This window comes from Tachypleus tridentatus, chromosome 13 (assembly GCF_004210375.1).
Source record: "Tachypleus tridentatus isolate NWPU-2018 chromosome 13, ASM421037v1, whole genome shotgun sequence".
Classification (NCBI taxonomy): Eukaryota; Metazoa; Arthropoda; class Merostomata; order Xiphosura; family Limulidae; genus Tachypleus; species Tachypleus tridentatus.
In genome coordinates this window covers 272,648,352-272,676,010 of record NC_134837.1, presented here as the reverse complement: position 1 = coordinate 272,676,010, position 27,659 = coordinate 272,648,352, and the positions used below count along the sequence as shown (strand labels likewise).

The 27,659-nt window shown below is 34.2% G+C and overlaps 1 protein-coding gene across 1 annotated transcript in view; it reads left to right on the top strand.

Moving 5' to 3' along the window:
- The first annotated feature begins 3,178 nt into the window (after positions 1 to 3,178).
- Positions 3,179 to 27,659, top strand: part of LOC143236573 (CLIP-associating protein 1-A-like) — a 64,513-nt gene continuing 40,032 nt past the window's right edge. Inside the window, exons 1-4 of the mRNA XM_076474871.1 lie at positions 3,179 to 3,345; positions 3,988 to 4,078; positions 5,266 to 5,366; positions 19,780 to 19,856. Of these exons, the coding sequence (XP_076330986.1) occupies positions 3,179 to 3,345; positions 3,988 to 4,078; positions 5,266 to 5,366; positions 19,780 to 19,856 (436 nt within the window). The remainder of the gene's footprint in view (positions 3,346 to 3,987; positions 4,079 to 5,265; positions 5,367 to 19,779; positions 19,857 to 27,659) is intronic.

Genomic DNA, 27,659 nt, shown 5'->3' with positions numbered 1-27,659 from the left:
CTGTAGCCTTCCTACCTTTCCACGGGACAGGGACATCTTCCTTTTTGGGATCCATTTTATTACTACCTTCATTCTAACTAATAAAAATAGAAAAGTTGATTGAAGTGTTTTCCCTTTTCCACCAAATAACATTTTTATCTGAAATAACACCTAACCCAACAGAATTAATGAAATTAGTATGAGGACTTTGTGAACTTGGATTACTTAATGTTGTGATGGTGAATTTGTTATCTTTTTACCAGTTTTAGTTATTATTCTGGCTTTTTCGATTTTTTTGACAACTACATATAATCTTTTCAGTCCTCTCGGCAACTGTGGATCGTATGGGTGATAGTAGAGACCAAGTAAGGATGACTTTTATGACCATTCAGTTATTGTTATATGAAACAAAAGAAATGTTTATGATCACTGGTGATGGTGATACCCTGTAGAAACTAACTTGAAGATTCTACAAAATACTGAATATATGTTTTTAGTTTCTTATATTTCAGATACCTTCTTGTACAGTAAGTTATTTTGTGCAGTTTGTAATAATCTTACGAGCTACTGTTATATTTGTTTCATATTTGTTTGACAGAGAAAGTGACTCATTCACATGTTTTAAGCTCTGAAGTAAAGTTATTTTACATTATTGACTTTTGACTATTTAAAATATGTTTAGCTTTTTTAACATTCTGGTTTTGAAGGATAATGTGAATATATTAGTAAATATTTCTAAATTATACTGCATGTAGTGCTACTATCTGCTGTATGTGTTTGGTGTCATTTCATTTATCATATACAGTAGTGTTAACATTCAGAATTTTGTATCATTGTTTGGTCGGGTCCCATAACTACTCTTACTCTCATATCTTGTAGGTAAGACAACAGGCAAAAAGTTCTTGCTTAAATTGATGAGTGATGTTTCTTCACCTCAGGTATGTTATTTGATTAAAATGTTTTGTTTTTTCCTTTTATTTCAAACATTGATGTTTAACTTTTAAGCTGTTTTCAAAGCGTATTTATAATGTTGTTACAAAATGATGGTTTTGATATTTTGTCTTGTATATTACCTACATGTATCACAACTTTCAGAAAAATAATTCACAGCCTGTTATACCTAGTTCCAAATGATTCTCTTTATATTTCAACAAACTGTATACATGATTGATACTTATTTCTAGAATTTGTTTAGTGCTGAATTTTTGTTTTTTAGTTCACTCCTCAGGATCTTTTCTTACATGTTTGTATGTTAAAAAATTAGTACTGAGTTATTGATTTATCATTTCAACTGCCTTCTAGACATATAATTGACCAATCTGCAAGTCAAATTGTGGATCAAATCCACATTTATTGAAAATAATTGCTTCTTTTAGGAAGTTAATACTGGCTTTTAACATTCATGCATAATTAACTGTGTTTATAGGAATTTCTATAGACCAAACTGAAACAGTTCAGCTTAGTAACTACTTAATAATGTTTGCCATTTAGTAACAAGCCCTCAAGTGATGAGTTTATATTAATGTAGCATAACCTTAAGTCTGGTATTGTAGCTGAAAGATTGCAATGAGGGTAGTAATTGTTTAGGTGGAGCTTGCATGGTTGTTCCAAGTCACCTTGAAACAAAACAAGATAATGGGCTAATTTGTACATTCAGTATAAAGAAAATCCAAATTCATGTGATTGTGATACTTGAGAGGGATGTTGATAACCTACTAACCCCCACCCTCTCACCCCAGTAAGCTATTTTACTTTCTCTTTGCTGGTTTGGTGATGTCTAAGGATGTGACTATAAAATTGAGTCTCTCCAGAATTTAATTGTAAGTCATATGATACTTGTCATACATTTATATGTATATTATCAGGTTTATTTGACATTTTAACAAATGCTTTATTTTCTATTGTGCAGTAAGATTTAGTATTTTTTGGATGTCTAACTTCTAACCCAAATGAAAAGATAAATCAGTACATGTTTACTACAAGGAATGGATGTATTTATGTTTTGAAAAAAAAATCATGTATTACTACATAAGGTGGTACATCACATTTTGTATATAATTACCTAAAACCAAATACAGAACTTTTAAAATTTATACATCAGTTACTTTAGAGCTGAAACATTTACACTTTGTTAATGCACAAATTTCTTACTAAAATTTCATTTATTTTCAGCACATGTTTGAAAAATTAATGCCTGTTTTTAGTCATAAGAACTGGAAAGTTCGAGAAGAGATGTTGATTTGTCTAAAGATGCCTTGGTTAGGTAAGCATTTGTAATTCAAAATCATATTATTATTAATTCTGTTTGCCTGATATCTTTTTATGTAGTTGTAGTCTTGCAACAATGTAAACAAATTAATACATATTCTGAAAAGAAACAAAAATAGATGTAACATATCTAAACATATACTGTTTATTCTAAGATTGAAACACACGAGACAAATCATGTATTACTTACTGTTATATACATTTTAAAATTGAAATTTTTCTTAGTTTACCTAACTGACATTATTTTTAATCTTTATTCTTGGCATTCTTTCAGAATTGTTTGTATAAGATGCAGTGCTTAAAAAACATATGCAGTGGTATAAAACATATGTCTGAAGTGTTTTGTGGCATTTATTAACATTATGTGTGATAAGCTACAATAGAACTAACTGTTTACAATTAAAAAGAATTAGAAATATTGTTTAGCTAATAAGAACTTATAGAAAACATTGAGTTTGTCATATGAAAATGATTTTGAATATATAATTTAGTAAAATTAAACGACAGTCATGTAAAGTATCAGTGCAGAATGTGTATCAGAAGTATGTTTTGACATTGTCGTTTTGTAGGTAATATAATGTCACTGAAAATTGATTGCTTTTGGGGAAGGGTATGTAATATCCTTTTCTTATACAAAATACTCATGTACTCTGGTCATGATGATGTGTTCAGACTGGGGATTTGTAATTTTGAAGACCAGTATATCCCTGGACCAACATCATTGGAAAACAAAACATAAACCAATTTGGGATACAAAGTTCATCCAGAAAGAAATCTGCAACAAGTCTTACCCCAACAATGGCAAGAAAAATGTGGTATCTTTTAACAGGTGAGAATCCACAAGCATAAAAGTCAGTGTCAACAACTGTACATACTTTCCAGGCAGTAATATGAAACACAATCAAGAAGGATCTTGCCAAAAACTGTAAACATGACCCAGGCAATAATGTGGAACACAATCAAGAAGGATCTTGTCAAAACTGTAAACATGACCCAGGCAATAATGTGGAACACAATCAAGAAGGATCTTGTCAAAAACTGTAAACATGACCCAGGCAATAATGTGGAACACAATCAAGAAGGATCTTGTCAAAAACTGTACATATGTCCCAGGCAGTAATATGGAATATAATCAGAAAGGATCTTGTCAAAAGCTGTACACATGTTCCAGGCAGTAATATGTAATATAATCAAGAAAGATCTTTTCAAAAACTGTACACATCTCAGGCAGTAACATACAATGTAATCAAAACAAATCGCCATCTGAAAGAGCATCGTAACTCACATTTTCACAACTTGCTTCTAGGACATATTTGTTTAACTGTTCCATACCTCAAGCGTGTATTATGAAACAAATATTTATACTATTCATTACTAAGACGTGATGATCAAGGTATCAGACACAGCACTTATGAATTTCCATATGATTAGACTTGAACACTGGGAAATCATTGTTTTCATATATTTATTCTATTATGGGAAGCATGCATGGAGAAATGTTAGTTTTCGACGTGACAACTTTGCAGTGGATTCTGTTCCAATGTAAACTATGCTGTAAGGCTAGATGTGTAATCATTAGATAGAGTGTGATCTGATTCAATAGAATAGTAAGACTCCAAAATCAGTTTAATATAACATACTTAATATAACTACAGAATATAGTGTTTCAAAAATTTAATTCTTTAAAATATGCAAAATAAATTTAAAGTCTAAGAATTTGATTTCTTTCACTTAATTCAGTTTTATTTTTATTCAGTTATGGTTCCCATTCCTTGGCTCTGTCAAAATGATGCCTTCTGTAGTGAAATTGTTAAGTGATCCAAACTTACAGGTAAGGTATAGCTGATGTTTAAGTGAATTAGCAAATATATTGTCTGTTTAATACTTGATTACATGAGGTAAATTCATAATCTAGATACCAGACCTGTACAATGTTTGTTAAACTTAGATTAGTTATAGATATCAAATATCATTGAAACTTTTTTTAAACTAAACACTGGGATGAAAAGATAGATTTTAAAACTAGCATTATTTCATCAGTAAACTCAGTAAAATGGCAATATTTTCATGTACAGTTGCTATTTTGTCATAAAATTTCTCTTTTAACTTGGATTTCACAATGAACATTATTAAAGCAACTCAGTCGAAAGAATGAAGAGTTGACGTAAACCAGTGGCCTGGCATGGCCAGGTGGTTTGGGTGCTTGATTCATAACCTTGAGGGGCACAAGTTCAAATCCTGTCACACCAAACCTGCTTGCCCCTTTCAGTCATGGGGTGTTATGATGTAATTGCCAGTCCTACTATTTTTGGTAAAAGAGTAGCCCAAGAAATGGCAATAGGTTGTGATGACTAGCTGCCTTCCTTTTGGTCTTGTGCTGCTAAATTAATGATGGCTAGCACACATAGCACTAGTGTAGATTTATGCAAAAATTCAAAACAAACAAACAATTTACTTAACCCCATGAGCCCCACTGAAAACTTCATGTGAACCCAGAAGCTATAGCAAGCACAATTGATTGAACCCAAAAGTCACAGTGAATATGTCAGTTTAAAACCCAAGAGCCACACTGAGCCCTTTGATTTATACCCAAAAGCCACAATGTCTCTATAGTACCCATTAAGTGACTTTTTAACATGTTAATTGGCATTTGCTTGTTCATACATCAAGTGGAACTATTTGAAGTAGTCCCAACACCACATACTTAACACGTAAGTCATGTTATTAGTTTAGAAACCATGCTGGTTAATGTGATAAGTTTGGCCAAATGAAAAGAACAATTTGAATTTCTCTTCATATTATTACATCAATATTGTTTAGTATAAAGTGAGTACTATAGAGATTTCAGTGATTTCTTGTTACTAATTCTTCATTGGTAACACTTCTGCTGGTCAGTGTGACAGCTGATAATATGAGGAAGTGTGGTTAAAAATTATTCTTTTTTTTCAAATTTGGAAGAACTTTAACTAGCTGTCAAATTTCTCTTTGCTAATCTGTGTATTTTATATGTTCATTTAGGTTCGAGAAACAGCCAGTCATACAATTATTGAAATCTACAAACACGTGGGTGAAAAAGTTCGTCAAGACCTAACCAAAAGGCAGAACATTCCAGCAGCAAAGTAAGTGTTGTTCTGTCGATATTTAACATTTGTGCACATATACACATTAAATTATTATTAAAGTATCTTTCATATATTAATAACACTGGTCAACAAAATTTTTGTTGCATTTATATCAAACACTTGGTATTACATAATTTCTTGCCCAGATTTCAGATCTGAAGTTAGTTTTCCTCAGTGCTCTACTTTTTTTTGCAATCAAGGTATTTGAAAATCTCAAAATTTAGTCATCATCATCACATTACGACTCGTAGTCTATCATGAAAAATATGTGATAAAATATGTTATAAAACTCTTTAATATAGCTGGGTAATAAAAGAAAATGCAAGATAGTATAAATGTATTCAAGTTATTTATATAAATTCAATTTTATATAAAGTTATAATTCAATTTATTTATATAAAACTGATTAGTAGATAAGACATTTGCTACTATGAGGAGGCAAAGCTCAATTGCAGTCTACTCAAGCATGAATTTCCGCTTGTAGCTCTTGCGTTTGTGGACTGTCTCAGGGCATTCTCGTTTAATGCTCCAGGAGTAATCTGCCATCATATGTTTGTCCCATCTCCCTTGGTGACGGCTCTTCCATGGTCTTGAGGTCCTAATGGAACCGCTTGACTTGCTTTCGTCACTTACAGCTCCTGGGTTCTCAGGGAATCTATCAAGATGACTGTACAGGTAATGGAGTTTGACACTCATGTTACATCCAAGATCAGCGAAAAGCTGACAACATATTCGCTACAAGGGTTTTATAGTTGTCAGCTTTTTTATTACCGAAAGTTTGCCATCACCGCCACAAATGAAAGCCATGCAGTCCTTTTCTTGTCGTTCATCTTTCTGGCAAATTCTTGATCGCGCACAAGTGTGCAGAATCTGTGGTCCATCAAAAAACACCTGCCTTGATCTTCTCGAAGGACAAACCAGGAGCACAGAAAATATGTGTTGGAAGCATTCATAAACTGTTTCATCAAGCCCAGCTTGATATGGAGAGGAGGAAATATGATCTTTTCTCGACTGGCAATTGGATCGTTGACAATATTTGGCATACCTGCCTTCAGAGTCTCACGTATGGGCCACTCCTTCTGGTTCCAGTGCTTTTCTCGAGCTTCGGCTGTCCCACATGCAAAGATAGCAGGGGTACTTTGTAAATCCTCTTTGTTGACCTAGGAGGAAAGTAACCATTTTGAGTTCCACACAAATTGTCCAGTTGTGCTCGTGGTATTTTAGTAGGTCAATCACAGTCTTAATGTCATTATATTCCTCTCGTAAATACACAGAGTGTCCAATTGGAACAGCTGCATAGACATTGTCATTATGAAGTAGAAACTTACCGAACTTTGCTTAGAACAATCTAGAAATAATCGCCAGTCATTTGGATGGTATACTGGCATCCCTAATTCCTGGAGGCCTGAGATATTATGACAATAAACAAACATATTTTCCTCTGTAAAAAATGGCACAAAAGCCTGCTCCCTATTTAGGAGTATGACACTTTAGTTGTATGGCTCAGCTGATTCTTTTCTTGCATCCTGGAAGCTAACACTTCAGCTGCATTTTTGGTGAGACCCAAATCACGCTCAGGGGTCATTCAACTCTGGCTGGCTAAACTGTTGAGGAGTTAATGACTGTGAGGTCTCATAAGAAGGATCATGAGATTCTGAAAGTATTTCTTGAGTTTCATCAGCAGTCTCTTGCTCTTGGTCACTATCCACATCTTCAGATGGAAGAAATCCTTTAAAACTGGGATTGGGAGCTCATCAGAGTGCAGAGTAAGTCGGTTGCTGAGGGGATACTAGGATATGAGATTTTGTGTCTGTTTTTCTTGCCAATGCTTTTTGTATTGACCAGACAAAAATAACAGTCAGTTGTGTGGTCCATCGGTTCTCGCCAGGTCATGGGAATTCCGAATAGATAAACCCTTACGTTTTCCTTTTGTCCAGTCGCAGCATTTCCTCGCGGTTATGACACACAATATGTGGGGCCCATTTCTTGTCTTGGTCACCAGAGCAAGTCCAAAAATGCAGCTTTATAAGCACACCTCAGAAACGATGTTATATTACGCCTTTGACGAATAGCGTGAGGCATCCACAAATATAACAGAAAGCGTCCGAAGCTTGTTCTCACATTGGCGTCTCCTTGATCAGAACTGAAACAAAATCAAAACAATTTTAATATCTCTGTTGATAACATAAACGTGTAAGTAATTAATTTGACCACAAAATCAAAACAATTTTAATATCTCTGTTGATAACATAAACGTGTAAGTAATTAATTTGACCACAAAATCTAAACAATTTTAATATCTCTGTTGATAACATAAACGTGTAAGTAATTAACCGTTTCCTCGCGATCAGGACCCACGGTGTCCCACTATTGTCTTACCTTCAACTAAGTTGCAGGCTAGAGACAAGTGTAACGACAAACTCGGACGTTATCATAGCTCATGCAGCACTGAAGCTGTTAGATGTACAAGAACATCGCTGGCAGTTGCGGTTTGCCAATATAGGCATCGCAGGAAGCGATGTTAATTTGACCACAAAAGGCTAGAATGAAAAACTTAAAATTGCATTAAAACTAGAGCATGTAGAGCTGAACCGTTTTCATATTTGAATTTGGCAGGTCACAAAGGGTAAGAATGAGTAAAAAAATCTTATGCAACTGAGATTTCGAAAAAATTTGTTGACCTGTGTAATCTATATGTCATATTTGTAAAACTTGTGTTTAAATTTTAGTAAAAGCTACAACACTCTTGATAGTAGGTGCCCAAATGTCGATGTTTTTAAATATAACTCTTTATTCTGTACTAAATCGTTTTTCCTCTCACTGAAAAAAATCTTTAGATATTAAATAGCTGTAGTTGTCAAAAAGTTGAACATAACCCTTTGATTATGAAAATAGATAAATTATGTAACCACAGCTTTTACTTTAGTTCATGGCCTGGCATAGCCAGGTGGTTAAAACACTCGACTTCGTAATCTGAGAAACATAGGTTCAGTCACCTGTCACCACAAACATCCTCACCCTTTCAGCTGTGGGGTGTTATAATGTGATGGTCAATCCCACTATTAGTTGGTAAAAGAGTAGCCCAGAGGTGGTGGTGGGTGGTGATGACTAGCTGCCTTCACTATAGTCTTACACTGCAAAATTAGGGACAGCTAGTGCAGATAGCCTTTGTGTAACTTTGCATGAAATTCAAAAACAAACATATTTGTTACTAACATGTACATTTTAATCCTGTGCCTTGCAAAATAAGTAATTAAAATTAATCATCAGGTCATTTTTTCAACATATTGCATACATGAATTCAAATTTTGATGTTGAGGAACCCATGCTTTATAAAATATAGATGTCTCCAAACTATATCACAGCTATACTCAAAACAATCAACAAAGGCATACATAAATCACATTGGCTGTACATATCTGTTTGATATCTTGATGTTAGGAAGTGTAGGTTAGAGGAGGATAATTATACCATAATTGGCAAACACGACTGTGAAAGATGTGCTATTTGTTTGAAAAGATTAACTCCAGACATTTTCCTGTATTTTTAAAATGTACACCATTCTTAATATGAAACATAAAATTTGCCCTTGGAATGTTAAGGACTATTCCCATGGTATTCTCAAGTGCACTGTTATCCTTCAAGAGTGACAAAATAAGTTTTTCAGGACAATAAGAGGTACAGTCAGGAAACATACCATTGAGCAAATCTGATTTTTCTGATTTTGAGGTTGAAGAATGAAAGAGACAAGATGATTGAATCTTTATTTTATACACAAACACAATCAAAACAATATAAGTATGGACAAAGGATAACACCTTTACTGGAAAGAAAGCTCTCAATTTGTAAGTTGTTGTTTCTTTTGAGAATTGGTTGTTAAAATACCTTAATTTGTTAAACTTATCCCAGACTGAAGGAATGTAGCATTGTGTACACCAAACAGCAATATAGTTCTCTTGGTATGTGTGCTCTCTTTACGATTGTTGAAACATAAGGGGGTTTATATCCTTGAAATATCGCTTGAACAGCCAGCATCATATATACAACTTTGCAGGAATTTTTTCCAAGGGAAGACAAAGATAATAACTTAGATGAATGGCTCAGAACAATAAGTAGCAGGGCAAAAGTAAATTAATTACTTTCTTGGCTAATGTTTAAAGTATAAACTGTGTTTACTAGAATGAAACAGAAGGGGGAGAGCCAACCAGATTACAAGGAAAGAAAATATTCTTATTTAGATAACAAAGCCTTCATTTGATCAGTAGTTACAGTCTTATAATATTATAATACTTTATAACTAAATAGTAATGTCATTAAATATATAAATATAACAGTATAAGTTATTTTATGCTCTTATAACCTGACAACCAGTAACCAGCTTTGAAAAGGTTAGTGTAAGAAGTGTTATGACTTGTATTTTCATCCTGCACCATAACTACTGTCTTTATACCAAACACTGCCAGGTAATTTGTAATATAAATTTCAGTAATGTAGGGGAAATTTTAACAACCAATAACACTATGTAACAAAATTTTTACCTGTTCCTGTGCAGAAAGTGTTATTTTCCAATTGCTTATGCCTAAAGTAAATGGAAAAGACCTATTTTTCTCTTCAAACTTTGCTTTTGTGACTTGGATAATGAAATTTTCAAATTTACCCATTTTCCAGAACATTCCAGGTAGATTCAGTGCTGAGTAGCTTATAGAGAATTTTCTCGAACTTACATGAATTTTCTAGAATGTTGTAGAACTTTTCCTGACTCATTCGGTTGCACCTCAAAGAAGAGTATAACAGCATCAAGACCTTGCTAGAAGCCTTGAAGTATGATGAATATGGCTGGGAAGTTATTGGAGACTTCAAAATGGTGGCATTCCTGACAAGTCCTCGAGGAGGCTTTACCAAGTTTCCCTGTTATCTTTGCCTATGGGAGAGCAAGGACACTGCAGCGCACCACAACAGGAAGCACTGGCCACAACGGACCGAGTTCTCTGTGGGAAGGTACAATGTCAAGTGTGAGCCACTAGTGGACCTCCAGAAGGTGTTGTTTCCACTAGTTCACATAAAATTGGGTCTTATGAAACAATTTGTCACAACTCTTGAAAAGGAGTCTGCAGCCTTCAAGTACCTTCAAAAATTCTTCCCTAAGCTGTCTGAGGCAAAGGTGCACAGAATCTCAAGAAGCTCAGTAGGAAGGGAAAAAAAGCTTGGAGCAGCTTTGTCACAGTAGTTCGGGGCTTCATGAGCAATCACAAGGCCGAAAATTATGTTAAACTAATTGAGGCTCTGATGAAGAACTAGGGCAAAATGGGCTGCAGGATGTCCCTGAAAGTTCATATCCTTGACCCTCATCTTGATAAATTCAAGGAGAACATGGGAGCATACTCAGAGGAGCAAGTGAGCACTTCCACCAAAATATACTGGATTTTGAATGCCACTACCAAGGAGGGTATAACAAAAACATGATGGGAGACTATATTTGGGGGCTGATAAGTGAAAGTAATTTACATTACAGTCACAAATCTCGAAAATTACTTACTTGTAAACATTTTTTGTATAACTTTAGTATAAATACATGTAAATCTTGATTCATATGTTGTTTTATTCAGACCTTATTTAAATGAAAATGTGTAAATTTGCCCGTTTTTACATAGAAAATAGGTTAATTTCTAAATTTCATTATCCAGGTCACAAAAGCAAAGTTTGAAGGGAATAATGGCCATTCTGTATACTTTTAAAACATAATCAATTGAGAAATAACACATACTATCCAGGAACAAAATTTGTGTTACATAATGTTATTGAAAGAAAGTTATTAAGTTAATGAGATACTAAACTATGACAACTTAAGAGAACATATCTTAGGATGTTAAATGGTCAACACAGTGACAAACCTTATTGAAAAGGTGAACAACAGATTTATTTTATTAAGTGATGGAAATAATTTGCAATCTTAATATTCATGTGTACATTTGGTAGGTAACCAACTGGTATATTATAAACAAAATCAACCATAGTAGTTACAAAACATACAGTAAATGATATCACCAGATGTGTCTGTAACAAGCTATGCTGAAGCCAAAGTAACTAGGTAATTTAAAAAGAGGATCATTGTTGATCTAGTCTTAAGGCTAAAACAATAGTTGCATCTAACATCACCAAGTGACAGTTTGTTTAGGAGAAAACAAAGCGGTAGAAAACTTTCTGTAGGAGAAATGTTGTGGCTGAACCGTTTCCTTCTTTCCCTGATACATTTAAGTTAAAGCATATTTATACCTCCAACAAACTATGTGAACTTAAACTCATTCTGTTTTTTCAACACCAGTTTGTTACATGCTTTATATTTTCATTGATATAGTTCACTAGTTTTAATACTAAAATTGGCTCGTCAAACGTTTTAATTGACATTTCATAAATAATATAAAATATTTAAACGTTTGAGAATTTCCATTGTTTCAGTAATCACTGTTTAAACCACCATTTTTCTGAATTTCTGTGTCTTGTTTCAACTTTGTTTAGTTATCAACTGATCAGCACAGGTTGCATCAGTACTTCCCAGTACTTAACATCTTGTAACTTCTGTTTCTCCATATAACATTGAATTTTTTTCTTCACTGAATATTATTCTCAATAGTTCACTTCTAATTAGTAAAACTGCATTGATCAAATATGATCAGTTTTTTTTAGGGGATTGGAGTTTATTTTAGACCATCAATCCTATTGGACCTTTAGAATGCTTTGCAATGTTACCCTTTGATTATTTGGACTTTAGGCCTATTGACTGACAAGATCATTAAAGGCATCAATATTTTGTAACTTCTATTATTGGGGATTTATACGACATGAATGATGAAGCGAGCAGTACTTGATTTGTTGTTGTGCAGCTCAGAGAGAATGGTGATGCATGTCCAGTGTAATCCAGTTATATTTAAAATAATCCCAGCTTCATCTTTATATAAATGTAATTTGTTTCTGAATCTGTTTATTGTGTCCAGCTTTGTGTGCTTGAAGAGTGGCTAAAGCATCCCAGTGTAGTACAGCCTGTGCTGGTTTACTTGTATTGTACAGTATTTCTTCAGAACTTGTGATATACCTTTGGACCATCCTCCCAGTCATTGTTAAATATCGTATTATCAAAATAGTTGTTTGACACATCTGGCAGTTTCTTTTTATTTAAGTAGATATGGTTGGAACAGTACAATATAACCCCGTAATAATGTGGAACAGTGTGATGCAACCCTGTAATAATTCCAACAGTATGATATAACCCTGTTGTAATGTACAACAGTATGATATAACCCTGTTGTAATGTACAACAGTATGATATAACCCTGTTGTAATGTACAACAGTATGATATAACCCTGTTGTAATGTACAACAGTATAATATAACCCTGTTGTAATGTACAACAGTATAATATAACTGTATTGTAATGTACAACAGTATAATATAAACCTATTGTAATGTACAACAGTATAATATAAACCTATTGTAATGTACAACAGTATGATATAAACCTGTTGTAATGTACAACAGTATAATATAAACCTATTGTAATGTACAACAGTATAATATAAACCTATTGTATTGTACAACAGTATAATATAACCCTGTTGTAATGTACAACAGTATAATATAAACCTATTGTAATGTACAACAGTATAATATAACCCTGTTGTAATGTACAACAGTATGATATAACCCTGTTGTAATGTACAACAGTATGATATAACCCTGTTGTAATGTACAACAGTATAATATAACCCTGTTGTAATGTACAACAGTATAATATAACTGTATTGTAATGTACAACAGTATAATATAAACCTATTGTAATGTACAACAGTATGATATAAACCTGTTGTAATGTACAACAGTATAATATAAACCTATTGTAATGTACAACAGTATAATATAAACCTATTGTATTGTACAACAGTATAATATAACCCTGTTGTAATGTACAACAGTATAATATAAACCTATTGTAATGTACAACAGTATAATATAACCCTGTTGTAATGTACAACAGTATAATATAAACCTATTGTAATGTACAACAGTATGATATAAACCTGTTGTAATGTACAACAGTATAATATAAACCTGTTGTAATGTACAACAGTATAATATAAACCTATTGTATTGTACAACAGTATAATATAAACCTATTGTATTGTACAACAGTATAATATAAACCTATTGTATTGTACAACAGTATAATATAACCCTGTTGTAATGTACAACAGTATAATATAACCCTGTTGTAATGTACAACAGTATAATATAACCCTGTTGTAATGTACAACAGTATAATATAACCCTGTTGTAATGTACAACAGTATAATATAACCCTGTTGTAATGTACAACAGTATAATATAACCCTGTTGTAATGTACAACAGTATAATATAACCCTGTTGTAATGTACAACAGTGTAATATAAACCTGTTGTAATGTACAACAGTATAATATAAACCTGTTGTAATGTACAACAGTATAATATAAACCTATTGTATTGTACAACAGTATAATATAAACCTATTGTATTGTACAACAGTATAATATAAACCTATTGTATTGTACAACAGTATAATATAACCCTGTTGTAATGTACAACAGTATAATATAACCCTGTTGTAATGTACAACAGTATAATATAACCCTGTTGTAATGTACAACAGTATAATATAAACCTGTTGTAATGTACAACAGTATAATATAACCCTGTTGTAATGTACAACAGTATAATATAACCCTGTTGTAATGTACAACAGTATAATATAAACCTATTGTAATGTACAACAGTATAATATAACTGTATTGTAATGTCCAACAGTATAATATAACCCTGTTGTAATGTACAAGAGTATAATATAAACCTGTTGTAATGTACAACAGTATAATATAAACCTATTGTATTGTACAACAGTATAATATAAACCTATTGTATTGTACAACAGTATAATATAAACCTATTGTATTGTACAACAGTATAATATAACCCTGTTGTAATGTACAACAGTATAATATAACCCTGTTGTAATGTACAACAGTATAATATAACCCTGTTGTAATGTACAACAGTATGATATAACCCTGTTGTAATGTACAACAGTATGATATAAACCTGTTGTAATGTACAACAGTATAATATAACCCTGTTGTAATGTCCAACAGTATAATATAACCCTGTTGTAATGTCCAACAGTATAATATAACCCTGTTGTAATGTCCAACAGTATAAAATAACCCTGTTGTAATGTACAACAGTATAATATAAACTTATTGTAATGTCGAACAGTACGACATAACCTCAAAATAATGTTGAACACTACAATAATGCAGAGCAGTGTGATATGACCCTACAATAATGCAGAACAGTGTGATATGACCCTATTGTAATGCAGAACAGTGTGATATGACCCTATTGTAATGCAGAACAGTGTGATATGACCCTATTGTAATGCAGAACAGTATGATATAACCCTATTGTGATGAACAGTGTCAGGTTTATGGTCTATTAAATCCCAGATCTGCTCAATTATGCTGAGATTGGGGCTCTCTAGGGGCCATTGTGTATTCTGAATGACTCCAGCTGCTTCTTTCTTAACTAAGTAATTTCTTACATTTTGAACCAGATATTTTAAGCTTGGACTCATTCATCCATAACACCTTTTTCCAGTCATCAAAGGTCCAGTTTTTGTATTTATTAGCAAGTTTCAGGCTCTTGACATTATTTGGAGACCAAAGTAGAGGTTTTTAACTGTTACGCTACTAAATATTCCATTCTTGTTGAGTCTCTTTCATAATGTACATCTGGACACTTTTGTGTCATTTGGTATGTGGTCGTTTATATAATGCTTGAAATCAGTGGCAGATTTCCTTCTGTCCTGAAGGCTACATAAACAAAGATACTTACATCAGTGTCATTGAGTTTAGGTGTTCTGCCTCTTCCCCTTTCATTTCCAAATTTACCTGTCTTAGGTTTAGAATCTAGAGCAGGGGTCACCAAACATTTTTCACAGGGGGCCAGATTACTTGGGGAATGAGAAGTGCGGGCCACATGATCATTATGTTCAATACTCATAAGCTAGAACGAAAGCTCTCTGTAAAAGACTTAACACTAAGTTCAGGATGCCACATCAGCCATGTGGGAGTAGCATGCAATATACACATATAATAAAAAACAAACAGAAATACAACCAACATTTTTATTTACCAAAAGATTATCAAAGAAGATGACATTAGCAAAAACAATTGTCACATTGCACATAGTGAATACATATCTGACTTCACATACTTTATTTTTTAAAATGCTCGTTCACAGACATAAGTTGTTCCGAACACTGATGCCATACCAGATGCAAACTGCTTCAGCTTTGGAAAATTATCTTCAGGTATGCAGCTGTAAAATTCAATAAGTTGCCCCTCTCTGTGGTTTGCTTTAAACAAGTCATTTCCTTGCAAATTGATGACCTCCAGCTGAAGTTCCACTGACACGTCATCAATGACACAACCAGAAGGATTCTGAAAAAGGAGAATGTCACTTTCGATTCTGTCGAAATCCGAAAATCTCTCTAAAATACTTATTTAAACCACCAATAATCTTTTTTCTGAAACTCCAGGTTGACATCTTCTGTGATTCCAGCATGAAACTTATTGAAACACTGAAAATAAGAGAGGTTTCCTCCTTCCAAATGTACTTCAAACAATGACAGCTTTCTCTGAAATTCTTTAATGATTCTATAGAGATCACAGACAAGGTTATTCTTCCCCTGAAGTTTCAAGTTCAATTCATTCATGTGGGATGTGATGTCAACCAAAAATGACAACTTTGACAACCAGGTTGGATCCGACAGAAGTGGATCGGCCCACATTTCTCAATAAGAGATATATCTGTTTCTCTTCTCAGCTTATAAAAACGAAACAAGACTTTACCCCAGCTGAGCCACCTTGCCGTGTGATAAGGCAAGTCACAGAAATCGAATCAATTTCTTCAAGAAACTCCTTGAACTGGCGATGATTAAGTGCACGACCCACATGAAGTTCACTGCAGAAATGACTGGTTTCAGTATGCAAGAAATATCTAAGTCTTTTCCACAGAGTGCTTGTTGATGTATGATGCAGTGTATGAACAGAGCACTTGGGAGTTGAAGATCTTCCAACTGTTTCCTGATCAGCCCCACCAGACCCTTTACTCCAGCCATGTTTTTTCCTCCATAAATTCTTACACCTCTAAGCTGATTTCACTGAAGGTTATAGTCTTGCAAAGTTTTATGTACATCCATGAAAATGTCTTCTTCAGTTGTTCTTCCCTGCATGCTGCAAACTGATGCCAACTCTTCCGTGATCTGAAAGTCCAAATTAACTCCACAAATGAACACAAGAAGTTGTGACTATTCTAGAGATCAGCAGACTCGTCCAATGCCAGAGAATATTATAGGAAGTTTCTAGCTTTTTGGCATATCTGTAATGCAATGTTCTCTTCAAGTTCTCTGCTCTCCATACAACTGAAGTTGCTCAAAGTTGCTGATAATTTCAAAGAAATTGGCTCTTTCAGGACACAGCTCATTTGCTGCATCCATCATACACTCTTTGATGAAGTTGCCATCAATAAAAGGTTTTCCTCGCTCTGCCATACTATGCACTATTTTGTAACTTGTACGAGTGATAAATTTATTTTCATCAAACTTTCCCGTGAAGAGATTCTTTTGAGATTAAAAAATACGTTTCATGGATTCAAATTTCTCAGAACGGAACTTTCCTGAAAATGTCAAATATGTTGATAGATGTTTTGTTTGATAGTGATGCCGAAGATTGTATTCTTTCAAAATGGCAACACTTTCGGTGCATGTCACACAAGTAGCTTTCTGGTTTTTTTTGTTTCCACAAAGAAGTACTTTTCTCCCCATTCTTTATTGAAAGCACGACACTCAGAATCCACTTTTCATCTTTTAAAAGCAGCCATAACGATGGGTGAAAAAAAAACAGGATCTGAAAATGAAAAACACAGAACGCTGTGAGAAAAGTATTGTACAGGTCCAAGAACGCTCAAACAAAATATATTGAAACATACATTTGCCACAACACTTACCTAAGAACGAGTTACGAAAAGCGCATAACCCGACTACTAAGAGAAATGAGCTTGCTGAAGCAGTAACCCTAGGCCACTGAATTTACAAGACGAGTCAATAGGACGAGGGTTAAGTCTGTACTTGTTTTCGAAATCGTAATGCTTTCATAGATATGTGCCTCAATATGAATAAATGGGCAGCAAGGACGAAAGAAGAATTTTCCTGTTGGTTAAAAATGCGCTTGACAGCCTTGTTTCTTTTTTATCATAATGTCTTGTGTTTGCCAGCTTAAAGTGACCATCGGTGTGATTTATTTTGTTATGACAGTTGGACATTTGATGAAATGTCACTCTTTATTTACAAGCAGCTAGCTGTACAAAATGACCTCGAGGGCCGTTACAAGTCTGCAGCAGTTTACTGGTGAGTTCAACCAGCATCATATAAAGCATTTATGCAAACTCTGCTCTGCTGATAATTCCCTCTGCTTTTGGGCCATGGCATAACAACAAAACTTAATATATAGTGTTAAGCACTGTTTTTATCAAAATTTATTTGTGGAGTACTAGAAAATTGATTTGTTTCTATTATATTCCAGTACCATATGCTAGCTTTCTGTATAATTAAGACATTACATGGGATACTGTGACAGTAATTACAGACCCCAAATTTGATAAGTACATTTATTTAAGCAGAACTCTTAGTGCAACTACATGGGAGTTATAAGGAATAAATATTTTCTCCCTGGCTCATTCATTACCATAGTGTTAAAATCTACATTCTGTAATGGCTTGGAAGAATTAGCCCATGAAATGGAAAGAATATTCTCTTGTCTTAACACTTTTGCACAGTAGAGCATCTGTCATTGAACTTTTACCAAAATAATGTGAAATATACACGTTATGGTTAGCTTTGATATCTTACAACATTCTTGTGTCATTCCATCGTAATTATTTTTCTGTCTTGTAGAACAAACATCTTCCTCCATGATATGTTCAGTATATAGTACATTAAATAAAATTTCCATTCAATTACAATGAAAAATGGATAGTTTTTCATATCTTCAAGTTGATTAAATGTGATATTAAACAGTCTGGATATTTTTTTATTTTTCAACAAGATTCTGAGATCCAGGTCACATATATCCAAAGAAAATATCAAAGTATAATTTGAAGGTAACCTATGGATATTTCTTTTAGTAGAATGAGATCTGTGCATAAGAATATACCCTACATCAGTTGAGCACATTAAATTATATTGGATCCTCACAATATCATTATGGCCCATAATCAACACATCCAGTAAAGCTTGTTATGACCATACATCTTGACAAAAAATCCTGCAGCATAGTTTACATAAAAGACTCCATAGTAATGCTGTCCTGTGAAAAACACACCACCTTTCTATGCATGCTATTCATAATTAGTTTAGTGTATGATATCTCTCAACCACTTGCTTTAAGAGAACAATCATTCAGAAATACATAAGCACTGCATTTTCCAACTTGACCAGTGTTTGAAGATATGTGTTGTGTAAAGCAACATGTTTGCAGACAACATGCGTTGCTTTTACAAATGTAGTGATCCTTCTGGGTTATATTGAATATTGTTAACTGGAGCACATGAATTGCTTTTGCCCTGACTTTTGTGATCTTGGATTCTAAACTGTCACAAGATGTTGTGCTTTGCTTACTTCAGACTTGTTTAATGTATATTTCTTGATGTTCCTAATGCCTCACATTATTCCATACTTCTTTGTCTTCCAAAGAAATTAAGTACAAGGGATATCTGCATCTTGTAAATTCTAATCTACAATCTAAATGCATCTTTAAGATATGAATGTATGATCGTCTTGTATTAAAAAAGGGATGTTAGATACCTTTCCAAAACATGATCAGTTTCTGATGGCATCACACTATCTTTGAAATGCTAAGCAATGTCAGAATGACATTTCACTTCAACATTATATCAACTGTAGGTGCCACATTATTTTTTGATTTCGATATTCAAAAGTCGTTTTAATATAATGTAAACAGCTCTGTATTACACTTACATTCATTGATATAAAGTGTTTAAAAAAGACTGTATGAGCACTATTAGTATTTGAAAGTAAGATGGGTTAAAACAGTGACTTAAGTTTGATTATAAAACAGTGTGAGAAACTAAGTTCACAACATCTGCATTGCTATCTTTGCCAAAATGTATCTTATTTAATAGATAGAGAGAGATAGATGAAATAAAACTTTATTTTTGAAGGTAATGGTACAAATAAACAATGTTAAGTCTTCAGTTAGAAACTTTACAATTCACTAATGAACTTTTATTACACATTTATTTATAGGCTCCAAACAATTTTATCAAAATTCGATGAAATCAAGACCTCAGGGGATCTCCTTCCATCAGCTTTGCTTGATCAAGGTAGTATTGAAATTTATAGTTTGGATATCTAAGTCATTTTCATGACATTGAAAACACTTTGATTCCATGAGTTAAGCATACCAGAATACACTTGTTTTGTCATCAACAAAGCCTTGAAAATATGAGGTATTGACTTAACTGTACAAGTTATGTACAATTCAATTAATATTTGAGAAAACAGAACTTATTGTGAATGATCTGTAGAATAACCATATACCAAATATGTATTAAGTAATACAATTAAAACATTAACCTCAGCATGAATTGAATATTAAGGCAAACAGATTTATGTAGTAAGTGCAGTTTAGGCTATATAATGTACAGATTGATATGTTGTTTTTATAAAATTAAAACAGTTTTATTTGGAAGAACATATATAGATTACTCAGATCAGGCTGATACTTTGCAAAAAACAAAGTGTTGTCATGTTTCACTTTTTATTTGTTCTAAATTTTCCTAGTCTTGTACTGTTTTCATCTTCAGAAATTTGGAAATTTAGCTTTTGTGTAAGTGTTTTGTCTTGCCCATCATTATATTAACCTCTAACCAATGCCATTGTTATATAACAGTGGGACATACATTTATTTTTCTGCTTGGGCTTTTGGTGTTTCAACGTGTTAAAAACCTTGTATGTTGTTTCTTAAAAATTTTAAATTTTCAACCATGTTACAAGCCTTGTCCTATCCCCAGATTTTCTCTCTCTATCTTTCTACCATTTGTGGGTTCGTAAATCTCACTCGTGAATTACAGATCTCTGTATCAATAAAAACCTTAACCCTCGGGTTCAACTCAGACATTTCTGTAGACCAAGTTACTGAAGTAAACTTTTTCAGTATGAAAACCACCCATGAATATTACTTCAAACATGGCTCAGTACTCACACACAGGTCACATACAAACCAGTGAATTCTAATCTTTATAAGATCATAAAAAAATATTTTTACCAAGTTTTGTTCATTATCAGGCTGAATTTTACTTTTAATTGAAGTAGTTAGGTTGCTCATCAAAAAGTAATGGTTTAACCCAGTAAACCTATGTCACTCTACACTTCAGTTGTACAAAGAAAACAGAGGCTATAGAACATCTGTTAATGACTTCATCACCATAACGGTTGAATCTACAGACCTTGAGCTTTTTATTAAAGAAACCCCTGATATAAATAATTTTCCAGAGAGTGTTTGGCCCGGCATGGTCAGTTGGTTGAGGCACTCGACTCGTAATGTGAGGATCCCAGGTTCGAATCCTCGTCACACCAAACATGCTCACCCTTTCAGCCATGGGTGTGTTATAATGTGAAGGTCAGTCCCACTATGTATTGGTCAAAGAGTGACCCAAGATCTTGCAATGGGTGGTGATGAGTAGCTGCCTTCCCTGTGGTCTTACGCTGTTAAATTAGAGGTGGATAGTGCAAATAATCTTCATGTGCAAAATTACAAAAACAAACAAACAATTGAACCAGTCACTGCAGCTCATACATACGTGAGCTGTAAATGTGCACAGCATCAATTCATCAGAGTCAGTGCAGCTTAGTAAGTCCGTAAAATTATGTGGATTTTCCCTAGCTTTGACTGCGACTGCTAACACGTCAGTGAAATGTTTATGTACAGGGCACTCTGACATTGAGGGAAGTTGACAAATTGAAGGGAGAAATAACTAACTCACTGTGTAAGCATAGTGGAATGTTGATGGACAACATTACCACAAAAATGTATGGTCCAGCTACTCTTGTGGGAATTTCAAAAGCAAGAATTCATGTGTGTATTAACTGCAATGAATGGGTTAACACAGTATCAGACGTTTTATGATTGTGGTGTTTTTTGTTTGGTTTAAATATATAGTAGCAAATGAATGAACATCTTTTCGTCACTGGCCTTCATATATTAGTGAAGAAAGTAAATAGTCATGTTATAATGAATTGTTTACTTTTGGTATCATAAATACCAGTTTGTAGGGAAGAGCACTCTGGTATAGCAAATTATAATAATTTGTTTGTGACACTATATAGTAGGTATAAATAACATTTGTTGAAACTACTGTTTAATATTTTAAACTTGAACTTGCATCAGTTCAGTAAACCTGTTTCTGTTTAGTGTATGTTATAAGTTGTATCTTTCAGGGTTTCAATTATGAAAACATATTTTGAGTTTGGTTTTTTAATAGTACCAGTATAAATGTTCAATGCTTCCTGTTTTAATGTACAATGTTTGTTCATTTCATTTTCAAAAATGAAAATCAGTTTTAGTCTTTTAGTAATTGAGGCAATAGGACAGTAATATTCATTCCAACAACCCTTGCATCACACAGTGGGTCAGTGGTAGGTTTACAGACTTGCAGGGCAAAAATTCTGAGTGTGGTTTAAGTAATGGACAGAGTAGACAGTAGTCCACTGTGTAGCTTTTGGCTAAAAACTGAATGAAATCAAATCATGTACGATGTGTTTTACATTACTGAATTATGGATTTCAAACATATATGAAAAAAAGTATTCAAATACTTGAAGAGAGAAACAAAAAAATTTTAAGCTAAATAATTTTTTAATTAAAACTAAAAGTGTATTTCTGAAAAGCACAAATGACCTCAGGGGTTCCCTAAACTGTTTTTGTGCCTTGATTCTACACTTTACACGTTGTAAAAAATATGTTGGAAGAACGTGTTGTTTTTTTATAATTTATTACTTAAATATGTTGCAGGAAGTATTTTTTTGTGAAATATATTTTGGTAAGTTATACATTGATATGTTATCTAGAAATAACATTGTTCAATTGAGGAACCAACAAAGATAATTCCATGGTTTGTTTAGACTGTTACCTGGTAGAAAGAGTACTAAACAACATAACTGAAGCCCTTTTATGTGTATTAAGCAATAAAGATAGATTTGTTAGCTTATATTACAATAATGTACAGATAATGTGGTGTTTTTTAGTTTTATATTTATAAGCTAATTAGTGGTAAATATGCAGATTCCATATATTCAAGATGCCTTTTTCATGTTTTAATTTTGCATTAGATAATTAATAACAGAGTTATTAATAGACAAATTAATAATAAATTATTAAGCAATTTTTTTGATTAAGTGAACTGAAGTCTTAATTTTTTTTATACGTTTTAATTAAAATCATTTTCATGGGAATTTTGTGTGATAACTGGGATTGTTAAAAAATGCCCTACTACCTGTAACTAGAGGGTTAACCTTTTAATGTTAAACATGCCTACTGCCTGTAACTAGAGGGTTAACCTTTTAATGTTAAAAGTGTCTTCTGCCTGTAGCTAGAGGGTTAACCCATTAATGTTAAGTGCCTTACTGCCTGCAGCTAAAGGGTTAACCCTTTAGTATTAAAAGTGCCTTCTGCCTGTAGCTAGAGGATTAACCCCTTAATATGCCTCCTCCCCCATTTTTTAACCGGTAGCAAAGTGCTTCCTGTCTTGGAAATGCAGTCCTACCTATAATTATCATAAAATTTTAATTCAACTTTTGAATACACTGTTAACATGACAAAGAAAGGTGCCCCTTAGCTTAGATGTAGGCCCAGCATGGCCAGATGGTTAAGGCACTCGACTCGTAATATGAGGGTGGTGGGTTCGAATCTCTGTCACCCCAAACTTGATCGCCCTTTCAGCCGCAGGGGCGTTATAATGTGACGGTCAATCCCATTATTTGTTGGTAAAAGAGTAGCCCTAGAGTTGACGGTGGGTGACGATGACTAGCTGCCTTCCCTCTAGACTTACACTGCTAAATTAGGGAAGTCTAGCGCAGATAGGCCTCGTGTAGGTTTGCGCGAAATTAAAAAACAAACAAAAAAGCAATTTTAGATGCCTTCTAAAAATTAAAATGTGTTCTTCCGCCTATAAAATTTTATTTTTTGTAGTGTATGTTATTTGAATGACTTGTTTATTTCTAACCAGAGGATACCTGAAGAAATGTACACGTTCTTGTAAAGTTTATCATCTCTTATGACACTACTTCTGAAGGAAGATTGATAAGTGCCTTTAGTTGCGCACCCTACGTATATGTTATTTTAAAATGGCTCGGTGAAGTGTGACGCTCCTTCGAAGCCCATTTATTTAACGTTTGGAATAAAACTGATTGAATTTTGTACCGGTTAGACAACGTATCTGTTACTGTTTTCTGACCACAAACTGAAAATAAGCAGTGGTGACTAAACATGCCTGGAGAACCACGTGGAGACAGCATGTCTGTCTCCTCATCAGTGACGTCATCAGTACCTAATAGCAACCAATCGCTACCCTAAACTGCTATCATATGTGTTGTAATATCAAATATAATCGCAATGTAGAAAGTAATAGTGCCTACATGTTTAAAATGACCACTTTATCTATGATGATAGAACCTGGTAAATATTTCTATACTATTTCCAAGTTGTTCAAGCCGTTTTCTTTCTTTCAAATGCAAGCTATTGGTTCGCGCATGCGTAATACCGTGCTTATTACATTTTTCACAATTAACTGAGACTGTTCGACCACATCCTTTTGATATCTGACTGGCTTAGTCCCTGTAGTACTGTATCAATACCAGTACCCTTTTCTTAACCGTCTGTATTGTGTATTACATACGGTAAGATAGCCAACTATTAGTACGATAACATTAGTAACAACTTAACAGCTGCGGCCGAGACGCTATTCAGAAGGCTAAGAAAGGAGTTCCGTTCCTCGCACGTGGCCTCCGCGTCAGCGTGTCCACAAGTCCATTTCACCCTCATGTTGAAAACTCCTATTTTCGTTCAATAAAGGCGTGTAAAGAGGGAGCACACGTCCAACATTACGTTGACGTCATTGCTTCACGAGAGTGGAAGTTCGTCCGTGAAAGCCCTGCTTCCTTATTAGTGTTTTTACCGTAGAACATCCTGACCACACGTAAGTGATGTGGCTTATGCATACATTGGCGATTTAATATCAGTGATATACTGTGCTCCAAGTCTCTCTGAATTACTTAACATGCGATGTACCTACCTCAGCTAGTGAAACTTGTCACTGAAAGACTATTGCCAGCGTATCCTTCCGTCTGAACTTTAACACGCCCTCCATTGTTGTTATCAGGCGTATTTCGTCAGGCATTTGACCAATTATCGCTGTTAAGATATTTCTAAATCACCCACACGTCACCTCATTGGGTTATTGAACAACGAAGCTGCCGTCTTCCAAAATGCGTTAACATTCCTTCTAATCATTTTAATTCAGGGTTATTTGTGTGTGCGTGGTCAGCGACCTGGAGAGCCGAGTTGCCCATTATCTTTACCATTTGTAACCATCATCGTATTGATGGGTCAATTCGATAAACGGGTTAAGTAATTCAGTGGAATATTGCAATACTTTGTTATAGGTTTACGTATGCGAGAAACCTATCTAATGTACTTGTCGGAATTAAGGTAAAGTCTTTGCCTATTATCTTAAAGATGGCTCAAGACCTGTAGTTTCGTTCATGTAAGAAGCCTTTTATAATACTACTTAATACATATAATCAAGACTAAGGGATTGGATCTTATTTTCTGTAGATCACTTGGTTTTATATTCGTAGCAGAATTGAAAACAATTTAGGTTTTTTATTGAAAACTACAACTGTGACAACAAGCCACCGAAGTGCTGAAAAATACTGTTAGACAGCTAGTTTGCAAATAGCTGTTGGTGAGTTTGACTTTTTTTTTTTTTTAAATATGTTAGCCTTAAACAAGTGCACTTATCGAAGAAATTACGAGACAGTCGCTGGTTAACATTGTTTTATATTCCAAACGGTTGCTAGGTGACATTTTTTATATTCGAACTTTTGATTGGTACATTTTTAAATTTCCAAACGGTTGCTGGGTGACCGTTTCTTTGTGCAAAGAAAGTACTGTGATGTCGGAGACAAACGGCAGACTGTCGTCTCCATCTTCTAGAAATGCTAGTGTTAGCGATACAAGCACCACTGAACCAGTTATTAAATCCAAATTGGTATCCGATGATGGAAAGATTCAGTGGGGAGAAGATGCGGACTGGATCATGCTGTTTGATAACATGATAAAACTGACAACTCAAAGTCCAAGCACACAGAGGCGTTCTTGTGGATGCAAAGGTTGGTTAATGGACATAGTGTTCCACTTCCCTACCTTGTTTTGTCCAATATTTTATGTCGTACAAAAAATATTGTAAACTGACCAAAAGAAAGTAATTTAATATGTAATTCAATTTTAAAATTAATTGGTAACTTTTGAATTTAAGAAGGTTACCAGGAAATACCGTGTACTTCAGCTCATGTTTTGTTTTGTTTTCTCAAATTTAGATGTAGTTATTCAATTATTTTTGCCTAATTTTTTTACCTTGGACAGTTATAATACCGTCTGTTGATTAACGCAAAACACTCGTTAGAAAATGTAACTGTGTGTATAATGCATCTCCTCCTATCTTAAAAATGAGAGGCTGCAATTTATTTCGCAGTTTAACATTACACACGCACATTGGTACCATAATTTACATTAGTTATAAATAGGAGATCAAATCAGTGTTATATCAATGATGAACTTAATGCGGGTTAAAGCGAAAACACTCGCAGCGAGACAAAAAAAATGCCCATTATCAGCCCTTGTTATTACTATTGAGTCATAATGGAAATTCCTTGTGGTCATAGCTCACGAAAGTGCTGGGATTTCATCTGCTAGGCATTATACAAACGCAGGTATTTACCTATCTAGTAGCTGCGAGTTAAGTGCTTACACCTACAACGTCTGATTGTGAACACTTTATCAGTGTGTGTGTGTGTGTATACAGTTGAATATCGGTTACTAGAAATAAAAAAAATAAGTTCTGAGACGATTGCAACATTAAATAATTAAAAAAATATTTGGATTATCGTATTGGACCGGCCGTAGCCTGGTAGTTTAAATTCGAGAGTCCAGGGCTCGAGTCCCGTCACTGGAAAATCGTGCTCTATCGTGAGTTTTTTAAAGTAGACAGTCAAATCGTATTTTCCAGTTACACTAGCCCCATGGATTCCTTAAGTTCGAAATAAGAAATGGCTCGTGCAGCTTTACGCGATTTTCAGAAACAAACACGACAAACAATAGCGACTCTCACTGGTCTCATTAGGTGAAACAAACACGACAAACAATAGCGACTCTCACTGGTCTTATTAGGGGAGACAAACACGACAAACAATAGCGACTCTCACTGGTCTCATTAGGTGAAACAAACCACGACAAACAATAGCGACTCTCACTGGTCTCATTATATGTGTTTATATCGGAGAGTCCAAACATTTTTCAGTTCCGACCTTACTGTAGACATTACTAAATCTGCCCGAAAATGTTTCAAAAAATCCTTACGATTTTTGTTTGTTTGTTTTTCTTTTGCACACACACCAAACTTCCCCACCAGGAAACCACTGATTTATCTGAAGAATATCAAGTGTTGGAAGTATATGGCAATGTACGAAGGAATCCCGACTGTTAAATTTATCCGGAAAACACAATTGGCTCGCACACAGGCGTATACATATGATTATATACAAATACCAATTCCAGATTTATAAATTTCTATTACGGGATAAATTGTTATTGACCAATAGTTGTGCGGATATAATGAGAGTGAACTTGTCAAACTACAGGTCCCAGCTGATTGGGTTTTGGTTTTGTTGTTTGTTAGAGTGCTTACATGCTTTCACATTAAAGTTCACCGCAACGACAAATGAAGGAAAGTATTAGAGCTAATGAGAGAACTGAATAGCCTCAAACCCTGAGGGAGGAGAGAAGGCTTATAAGGCGTCGCCCCTACTGATTACATCTCGCCCTTCCCCGAGTTTCAGATTCCAAATTGT